Source organism: Coregonus clupeaformis, unplaced genomic scaffold, assembly GCF_020615455.1.
Source record: "Coregonus clupeaformis isolate EN_2021a unplaced genomic scaffold, ASM2061545v1 scaf0141, whole genome shotgun sequence".
NCBI lineage: Eukaryota > Metazoa > Chordata > Actinopteri > Salmoniformes > Salmonidae > Coregonus > Coregonus clupeaformis.
Window position 1 is genome coordinate 477,645 of NW_025533596.1, and position 10,411 is coordinate 488,055.

Below are 10,411 nucleotides of genomic sequence, written 5' to 3' on the forward strand. Positions count from 1 at the left end.
AGTGTAATAACAGCTTTTACAGATGACTGTATATGTGTTGCTAGTCCTCTATTGACTGTTACTGAACAACACAATCATGATCACAGTAGAACTGCATTATGGTAATGATTCGCCTAACACTGTGTCTTTTTGGGAACGCCGCCTCAAATAGCGTTTTTTTAGGACTTCTCGATTTACGTTCTTGCCAACTCCATCGCTGTCATTGTCAAGTCGAGCATGATAATTCCATCAGAAGAAGAAACGGACAGGCACCCAGACGACTTCTTCTCTCACACGTGTACTCCTGTCTTCCTCCTCCGCAGGTCAGAGGGCGGCAGACGGCTCCATCATCCCTAACGAATACTGTGATGGAGAAAGATAGATGCTGTAACTCTATAGACTATCGATAGATACTGTAGATGTTTATTTATCTCTCCATTATGCTTACAGCTCAGAGGGCGGCAGACGGCTCCATCATCCCTAACGACTATTGTGACTTCTGTCTGGGAGACTCCGACTCTAACAGGAAGACTGGCCAGGCTGAGGAGCTGGTGTCCTGCTCCGACTGCGGACGCTCCGGTGAGTAGACTGCACTACTCTGTGCTTGACTGCTGTGTACCTCTGGTTCAGCAGAGCTGTACGTAACTGTAGGAAGGCCAAGCAGCGTCCTTCATAACTAGAAATACCCACACTTTAAACTGTAAATAGATTCTTCAGGACAGAGACTGACTGTCATGACCTAGCCAGGATAGAGACTGACTGTCATGACCTAGCCAGGACAGAGACTGACTGTCATGATTTAGCCAGGACAGAGACTGACTGTCATGACCTAGCCAGGACAGAGACTGACTGTCATGATTTAGCCAGGATAGAGACTGACTGTCATGATCTAGCCAGGACAGAGACTGACTGTCATGACCTAGCCAGGACAGAGACTGACTGTCATGATTTAGCCAGGACAGAGACTGACTGTCATGACCTAGCCAGGACAGAGACTGACTGTCATGACCTAGCCAGGACAGAGACTGACTGTCATGACCTAGCCAGGACAGAGACTGACTGTCATGACCTAGCCAGGACAGAGACTGACTGTCATGACCTAGCCAGGACAGAGACCGACTGTCATGACCTAGCCAGGACAGAGACCGACTATCATGACCTAGCCAGGATAGAGACTGACATTGGAGCTCTCTATCTGTTAGGGTTCGGCAAGGTAGCACTGTGTGGTTGGCTGCGTGCCCAGTCCCATGATTCTCTACCAAGACTGTTTGGTGTCAGTGAGATGAGATGAGTGCTTAGGTTTAGTTTATGGCTCATCGATATCCCATTGACACTGATGAGAACTATGAATGGGTAACGTTTTTTATTCTTACTGACAGGGACAAGCCTGCTGTATCTAAATCAGCAGAAACCAGGCTGTATCTTTAATGGCTACATTTAACTGTAGTGTGACTTTAGCCACAACTTATGAATTACCTACCTATCTCTGAGAAGACAGACAGCAACAGGATACCTCTTTTTGCTTTATCTAACTTATTCACCGTTATTGCAGTTTATAAAACAATCGGAGCTGTTGTCTTTCTGTGTTGAGTTGCAATGTAAATGAGGCGTCCTTTTATTTTCTCCCTCCCTCCCTCCCTCCCTCCCTCCCTCCTCCCTCCCTCCCTCCCTCCCTCCCTCCCTCCTCCCTCCCTCCCTCCCTCCTCCCTCCCTCCCTCTCCCTCTCTCCCTCTCTCCCTCCCTCCTCCCTCCTCCCTCCCTCCCTCCCTCCCTCCCTCCCCAGGCCACCCTACCTGTCTGCAGTTCACAGACAACATGATGACTGCGGTGAAGACCTACCAGTGGCAGTGCATCGAGTGCAAGTCCTGCAGCCTCTGTGGCACCTCTGAGAACGACGTAAGTGCATTGGATAACTGTTCCTAGACCTGGTCCTGTATTCAAAAAGTGCCTACCCTGAAACTCTTTATTCTGGGCCCAGAAAATTCCGTTTAGACTGAAGACTCTTGTTAGCTCCTACAACTACCTAGCCTTTAGGCTTTAGCTCAGTGGGCTACCATTGTCTTGAAAGGCATTTTGTCAATTCACAGTGGAAGGGATTTTTGCATTGTGTCAGTTGTATTGTGTCAGTTACCACGTTGTGTAAGTTATCCCTGCTACTACTGTCTTGAGAAGTGAGTTAACATTGTGTGGTTGTCTCTGTGTCTTTAGGACCAGCTCTTGTTCTGTGATGACTGTGATAGAGGATACCACATGTACTGTCTGAAGCCCCCCATGACACAACCTCCTGAAGGTAAGACCACTGAGTTATACTGTATATATTATAGACCCAACCTCCTGAAGGTAAGACCACTGAGTTATACTGTATATATTATAGACCCAACCTCCTGAAGGTAAGACCACTGAGTTATACTGTATATATTATAGACCCAACCTCCTGAAGGTAAGACCACTGAGTTATACTGTATATATTATAGACCCAACCTCCTGAAGGTAAGACCACTGAGTTATACTGTATATATTATAGACCCAACCTCCTGAAGGTAAGACCACTGAGTTATACTGTATATATTATAGACACAACCTCCTGAAGGTAAGACCACTGAGTTATACTGTATATATTATAGACCCAACCTCCTGAAGGTAAGACCACTGAGTTATACTGTATATATTATAGACCCAACCTCCTGAAGGTAAGACCACTGAGTTATACTGTATATATTATAGACCCAACCTCCTGAAGGTAAGACCACTGAGTTATACTGTATATATTATAGATCCAACCTCCTGAAGGTAAGACCACTGAGTTATACTGTATATATTATAGACCCAACCTCCTGAAGGTAAGACCACTGAGTTATACTGTATATATTATAGACCCAACCTCCTGAAGGTAAGACCACTGAGTTATACTGTATATATTATAGACACAACCTCCTGAAGGTAAGACCACTGAGTTATACTGTATATATTATAGACCCAACCTCCTGAAGGTAAGACCACTGAGTTATACTGTATATATTATAGACCCAACCTCCTGAAGGTAAGACCTCTGAGTTATACTGTATATATTATAGACACAACCTCCTGAGATATTAGCTTCCTGAAGGTACGGCAGACCACAGACCACACATGGAGGCTCAGTGATAATCTCTCTTGACTTGATTTACGTGTGTACCGTGAGACTTTGAGTGTGGCTTGTGAAACAGAGAGTTCCTGAACAACGTTTTTAAATTTCACACAATAGACCGAGGTACAGCACACCACTTAGTGGTCTGAAAATAACACAGTCCAGAACAACAAGATCACCTCTCTCTCTCTCTCTCTCTCTCTCTCTCTCTCTCTCTCTCTCTCTCTCTCTCTCTCGCTCTCTCTCTCTCTCTCTCTCTCTCACTTTCTCTCTCTCTCTCTCTCTCTCTCTCTCTCTCTCTCTCTCTCTCCTTCTCTTCTCTCTCTCTCTCTCTCTCCCTTCTCTCTCTCTCTCTCTCTCTCTCTCTCCTTCTCTCTCTCTCTCTCTCTCTCTCTCTCTCTCTCTCTCTCTCTCTCTCTCCCTCTCCCTCCCCCCTAGGGAGCTGGAGCTGTCACCTGTGTTTGGATCTGTTGAAGGACAAGGCCTCAGCCTATGAAGAGCCATAGCATCACACACACACACAATGGATTTACAGGCTCAGGGCGCATATTCAGTCTCATCTCGTTCAGTTTCTCCGTTTCTTGTGTGAGGAGAAAGTACTATCCTTTACCTCTGAAATGGAAACAATGTCATGATGTGGGCTATAAAAAAACAAAGAAAACCCTCAAATAGTAATCTTGCTACACAGTGTTTGACACTATGGTGTTCTACCCTGTAGTGTCTTCTGACTGTTAGCTAGCTAGAGATGTTTGTGCTGAGGTCAAAAATGCATTATATACCGGAACAGGGAGAATTTGTGTCCGTTTGTTTAAATTTCAGTTTCCAGTCCTCTCCGTGTGTTAAGATTTCACAGTGACGTTCTTTCATATTGCACCAAGACATATTGAATATTTGAAATAGCGTTACTCACAGGACTTTTATTTATGTTTAATGCTATCCCCGTTAGGGGTCATTGCAGCAATTATTTAATTTCAGTTGGATCTTAGCCATGTTTGTGGTTACTAGGATACTAAAAGTACCTCATGACAATGATCTAAACAGTTATTAATTTAAAACTGGTCTTATTTATGCATTTCTGGTTATTGTGACTGTTACTATGGATGGATTCTTTGTTTGTAAGAAGAAGCAATGCAAAATGGTGGCAACCCTGTTTCCCTCCAAGCTCTGGTCTCTAGACCATATTGCCTGTTAATGTGTTACCATACAAGAGGGTTTACATGTTGTTGAATCACATTTTGTATATCGATGTAGGAAACTGGTAAAGTATAGGACTGCAAACATAGACCATAGAGAGAAACGTTCAGTGCCTTCAGAAAACATTCACACCCCTCCCTTGACTTTTCCCACATATTGTTGTGTTACAAGCTGGGATAAAAATTGATTTAATTGTCATTTTTTTGTCAACGATCTACACAAAATACTCTAATGTCAAAGTGGAAGAAAAAATAAATAAATAAAATAATCTTGATTACATAAGTATTCAACCCCCTGAGTCAATACATGTTAGAATCACCTTTGCCAGCGATTACAGCTGTGAATCTTTCTGGGTAAGTCTCTAAGAGCTTTACACACCTGGTTTGTACAATATTTGCACATTATTATTAAAATGGTTTTAATGCTCTGTCAAGTGGGTTGTTGATCATTGCTAGACAGCCATTTTCAAGTTTTGCTATACATTTTCAAGCCGATTTTAAGTCAAAACTGTAACTCGGCCACTTGGGAACATTCAATGTCGTCTTGGTATGCAACGACAGTGTATATTTGGCCTTGTGTTTTAGGTTATAGTCCTGCTGAAAAAGCAGACTGAACCAGGTTTTCCTCTAGGATTTTACCTGTGCTTAGCTGTATGCCGTTTATTTTTATCCTAAAAAAAAACTCCCTAGTCCTTGCCGATGACAAGCATACCCATAACAGGATGCAGCCACCACCATGCTTGAAAATATGAAGAGTGGTACTCAGTGATGTGGTGTGTTGGATTTCCCCCAACCATAACACTTTGTATTCAGGACATAAAGTTAATTTCTTTGCCACATTTTTTGCAGTATTACTTTAGTGCCTTGTTGCAAACATGTACATGCTTCCTTCTTTTCACTCTGTCATTTAGGTTAGTATTATGGAGTAACTACAATGTTGTTTATCCATCCACAGTTTTCTCCTATCACATCTGTTAAACTCTGTAACTGTTTTAAAGTCACCATTGGCCTCATGGTGAATTCCCTGAGCGGTTTCCTTCCTCTTCGGCAACTGAGTTAAGGTAAGAAACTGAGTTAGGAAGGACGCCTGTATCTTGGTAGTGACAGGCTGTATTGATACACCATCCAAAGTGTAATTAATAACTTCACCATGCTCAAAGGGATATTTAATGCCATCTTTTTTATTTTTACCCATCTACCAATCGGTGCCCTTCTTTGCGAGGCATTGGAAAACCTCCCTGGTCTTTGTGGTTGAATCTGTGTTTCAAATCCACTGCTCGACTGAGGGGTCTTACAGATAATTGTATGTGTGGGGTACAGAGATGAGGTAGTCGTAATAAAATCATGTTAAACAATATTATTGCACACAGAGTGAGTCCATGCAACTTATTATGTGACTTGTTAAGCAACATTTTACTCCTGAATTTATTTAGACTTGCCATAACAAAGGGGTTTGAATACTTATGACTCAAGATATTTCAGCGTTTCATTTTTTTATTAATTTGTCAAAATATCTAAAAATATAATTCCACTTTGACATTATGGGGTATTGTGTGTAGGCCAGTGACACAAAATCTCAATTTAATCCATTTAAAATTCAGGCTGTAACACAACACAATGTGGAAAAGGTCAAGGGGTGTGAATACTTTCTGAAGGCACTGGATTCACATAGACACAATCCATTCACACTTACATAGTCAGGAACATACACGACATACACTAAACACATACCTCGTAGCTCTACCACCACGTTTCAGTCAATCAATGGTACATAGCTATCATTCAGCTGGTGTGTAGGATACCTCACATTCTCCATGTGTGATGCATCAGTTTTTTGTACATATTTATTTTATGTATTAGTAAACGTCAACTTGTTTTATAGGCTTCCCTTCAACTTTGTATATCATTCAAAACTTTTCATGTAAAACTCCAAATTATTATATAATGATTCACGTTCTTCCATGTGAACAAGATGTTAATAGATTGCACTGAACACAGGTAATATACTGTATATTTCATATGGATTTCTTATAGGACTATTGGATAGATTTGAAGAATCCTGGAGAAAAACTATAGCCGGAAATACAATCTTGAAATATAGTGGCAGAAGACCAGAGGATGTTTTAGCGATGTTGTTAAAAAAAAATGCAATAATAGTATTTTAATGCAAAAATGAATTACAGTGTCGTGACTGGAAATGTCTTACAGCAATTTTCTTATTTTGTTTTGTGCTTTTTTTATTTGATATTGTTTCTCCACAGACAATCATGAAGTAGAGTGGATATTTGGGCTGCGTCCCAAATGGCATCCTATCCTATGGTAGTAGTATACACGGAGCAGGGTGCTATTTGGGACGTGTCCATGATGTGAAGAACATGTGAATGTTTTCCTTGTTCTTCCCCCCTCATGTCGGCCATTTTAACAACATGTCTTCCTGTTCATATCACCATGCCAACTTCCCACTCCAAGAAATATATGTGTCAATATCATTTTGTTTTATATTGGAGACCATCAATTATATATGGATATCATACTGTGTCAGTTTTGGGTACATTGTTGAAAGTTTGTATGTTCGTTTTTGTGTTGAAATAAAGATTTTTGAAGAAATCCTTAGTTACCCCTGACAATGAATTAGTTTGAGCTGGTTTGCATTATACTCAGAAGTTAACCTCACTCCAGACACTCCACTTCAAGGGTTTACGCGAGATGGCTGCTTTTCAAATCAAATCAACCTTGCTTTGTTGAATGTAGTCATTGTAAGTTGCTCTGGAGAGCGTCTGCTAAAATGGCTACAGTGTAAAGACGTGTAAAAACTTTTCAATTAGGAGTGCAAGAACTATGCAGGCTCATTCAGTAGGCTTCATTTCCTACATGTGATGAGTATTTTCTTCTCTGTCTGCACAAGTCATTCTTACATGTCTGTTCCCCCTCTGAGTTAAAAGGGGCCAAGAATATCTGCTTATTTCAATAACCCACTGTCTGAAGAGGTGAATAAGTTAGTTAATGCAGTTTCAACAATTGCATACGTATCATTAATAACCTGTTAGTTCAGAAGTAAATAATACATCATTTGGTGGGTGCTTATTTTTGTCCCATTTCACACGTCAATTAGTACGCATGTGTGAATTGGAAATGTGTTTCTTTGCATGTCCCAACTCCCCCTGAGACACCCTCTGAGAGTGGGGACACGGCCAGGGATCAGCCATTATCAACGGCTGTTGGATGAAGCTATTCAACATAGTTTAACCAGCTAAGGCATCTCAACCAATACAGCATATTAGTAGAGGCTTAGGGTTATTCAGTGACTCCATTTTAACCTCCACTCACAATGACATCCTTCTTCAAGCTTGACCCTTGACCCCTCCTAATGGCCCTGTGTGACCCCTGCACATGCTTTCCCTGAGGCGTTCACCGTGCTTCAAAATGGCCAACAAAGTGTTTGTCTTCTTGATGATGTTGGGATGAACCATAGCTACTTTAGACCATTACCAGATACTTTGAATGAATGAACACTTACTAAAACATGATGCCATAGACCAGGGATATTCAACTCTTACCCTGCTAGATCCCTAGTACTGCTGGTTTTCTGTTCTACCTGATAATGAACACCCAGCTGGTGTCCCAGGTCTAAATCAGTCCCTGATTAGAGAGGAAGAATGGGGGGGAAAAAAGCAGACTTCAAGATCCAGATTTGAATCTGATGCTACTGTACACAGGTGTCATTCAATGCTTTGAACACTGAGGTATAGTATTATCTGGAGACTGCATCCAAGATGTCTGCATCCAAGTCACCTTGTCTGAGAGAGATTTACATGGTTATCAAAACGTCACGCCAGGGCAAGCCTACACAAAACAGTGTTTCTAAAATGAATCGTGGAAAAACAATTGGAACCATTTCCCTGTTTGACTGCTAGGTTTTATGGGTATTATGACAACTCCACTGTGGGGCTCTATGGACCGGAACCTTGACCCCTTGGATTTGTAACTTCTTATCTATAATCCAAACGCATTCAATGACCAAGATTCAGTGCGAACGCGCTTTGTCTGCTATATGCACCATGTAAAGGTAATTGTGATTGAGACGACATATGCAGCGTTTATCGTGAATGCAGTCTCCGCGAACACGGTAACATTGCCTTTTAAAGGTGGGTAGCCGACAAATCGCGATCGGATTGAATCCTGGCCAATCTCAGTGAAGTCTGAAAAACAAGCTATTTCTGCAAAACATGGATAAAAAAAACAAAAAAACATCAGCTGTATTTGTGTCATTGTTCTTCTTTTTTATTATGATACTGTATATAATTTACAATTACAGTGTAAAATGCTGTCCATGTACACTCTGCCATCCTAGCACAGTATGTTACCGTTCCCATGTAAGATAGCTCGGCTTGGATGGAATGTGGGCCTGAGTCACAAATGGCACCCTATCCCCTATTTAGCGCACTACTTTGGACCAGGAACGATAGGGAGCTGGTCAGAAGGACTGCACTATAGAGAATAGGGGTGCCATTTGTGACGCAAGCTTGGAATGCTAAGAAGGTAATGTTCCCCATAACAAAGTGCTTCAATAACAAGTCTGCGTACCTACACTACCGGTCAAATGTTTGGACACACCTACTCATTCCAGGTTTTTTTTCTATATTTTTACTATTTTCTACATTGTAGAATAATAGTGAAGACATAAAAACTATGAAATAACACATATGGAATCATGTAGTAACCAGAAACGTGTTAAACAAATCAAAATATATTTTATATTTGAGATTCTTCAAATAGCCACCCTTTGCCTTGATGACAGCTTTGCATACGCTTGGTATTCTCTCAACCAGCTTCATGAGGTAGTCACCTGGAATGCATTTCAATTAACAGGTGTGCCTTGTTAAAAGTTAATTTATGGAATTTATTTCCTTAATGCGTTCGAGCCAATCAGTTGTGTTGTGACAAGGTAGGGGGGGGGGGGTATACAGAAGATAGCCCTATTTGGTAAAAGACCAAGTCCATATTATGGCAAGAACAGCTCAAATAAGCAAAGCAAAACAACAGTCCATCATTACTTTAAGACATGAATGTCAGTCAATACGGAAAATATCAAGAACTTTTAAAGTTTCTTCAAGTGCAGTCACAAAAACTATCAAGCGCTATGATTAAACTGGCTCTCATGAGGACCGCCACAGGAATGGAAGACCCAGAGTTACCTCTGCTGCAGAGGATAAGTTAATTAGAGCTACCAGCCTCAGAAATGGCTGCCCAAATAAATGCTTCACTGAGTTCAAGTCACAGACACATCTCAACATCAACTGTTCAGAGGGGACTGTGTGAGTCAGGCCTTCATGGTTGAATTGTTGCAAAGAAACCACTACTAAAGGACACCAATAAGAAGAATAGACTTGCTTGGGCCAAGAAACACGAACAATGGACATTAGACTGGTGGAAATGTGTCCTTTGGTCTGGAGTCAAAATTTGAGATTTTGGTTCAACCGCCGTGTCTTTGTGAGACGCGGTGTGGGTGAACGGATGATCTCTGCATGTGTAGTTCCCACCGTAAAGCATGGAGGAGGAGGTGTTATGGTGTGGGGGTGCTTTGCTGGTGACACTGTCTGTGATTTATTTAGAATTCAAGGTACACTTAACCAGCATGGCTATCACAGCATTCTCCAGCGATACGCCATTCCATCTGGTTTGGGCTTAGTGGGACTATCATTTGTTTTTCAACAGGACAATGACCCAACACACCTTCAGGCTGTGTAAGGGCTATTTTACCAAGAAGTAGAGTGATGGAGTGCTGCATCAGATGACCTCCACAATCCCCCGACCGCAACCAAATTGAGATGGTTTGGGATGAGTCGGACCGCAGAGTGAAGGAAAAGCAGCCAACAAGTGCTCAGCATATGTGGGAACTCCTTCAAGACTGTTGGAAAAGCATTCCAGGTGAAGTTGGTTGAGAGAATGCCAAGAGTGTGCAAAGCTGTCATCAAGGCAAAGTGTGGCTACCTTGAAGAATCTCAAATATAACATATATTTAGATTTGTTTAACACTTTTTTTGGTTACTACATGATTCCATATGTGTTATTTCATAGTTTTGATGTCTTCACTATTATTCTACAATGTAGA

General features: G+C 41.5%; 1 protein-coding gene across 1 annotated transcript in view; it reads left to right on the forward strand.

Moving 5' to 3' along the window:
• Positions 1-4,540, forward strand: part of LOC121548529 (zinc finger protein DPF3-like) — a 48,331-nt gene extending 43,791 nt beyond the window's left edge. Inside the window, exons 8-11 of the mRNA XM_041859994.2 lie at positions 430-558; positions 1,763-1,875; positions 2,188-2,269; positions 3,545-4,540. Of these exons, the coding sequence (XP_041715928.2) occupies positions 430-558; positions 1,763-1,875; positions 2,188-2,269; positions 3,545-3,612 (392 nt within the window). The 3' untranslated portion in view covers positions 3,613-4,540. The remainder of the gene's footprint in view (positions 1-429; positions 559-1,762; positions 1,876-2,187; positions 2,270-3,544) is intronic.
• Positions 4,541-10,411: the final 5,871 nt, after the last annotated feature.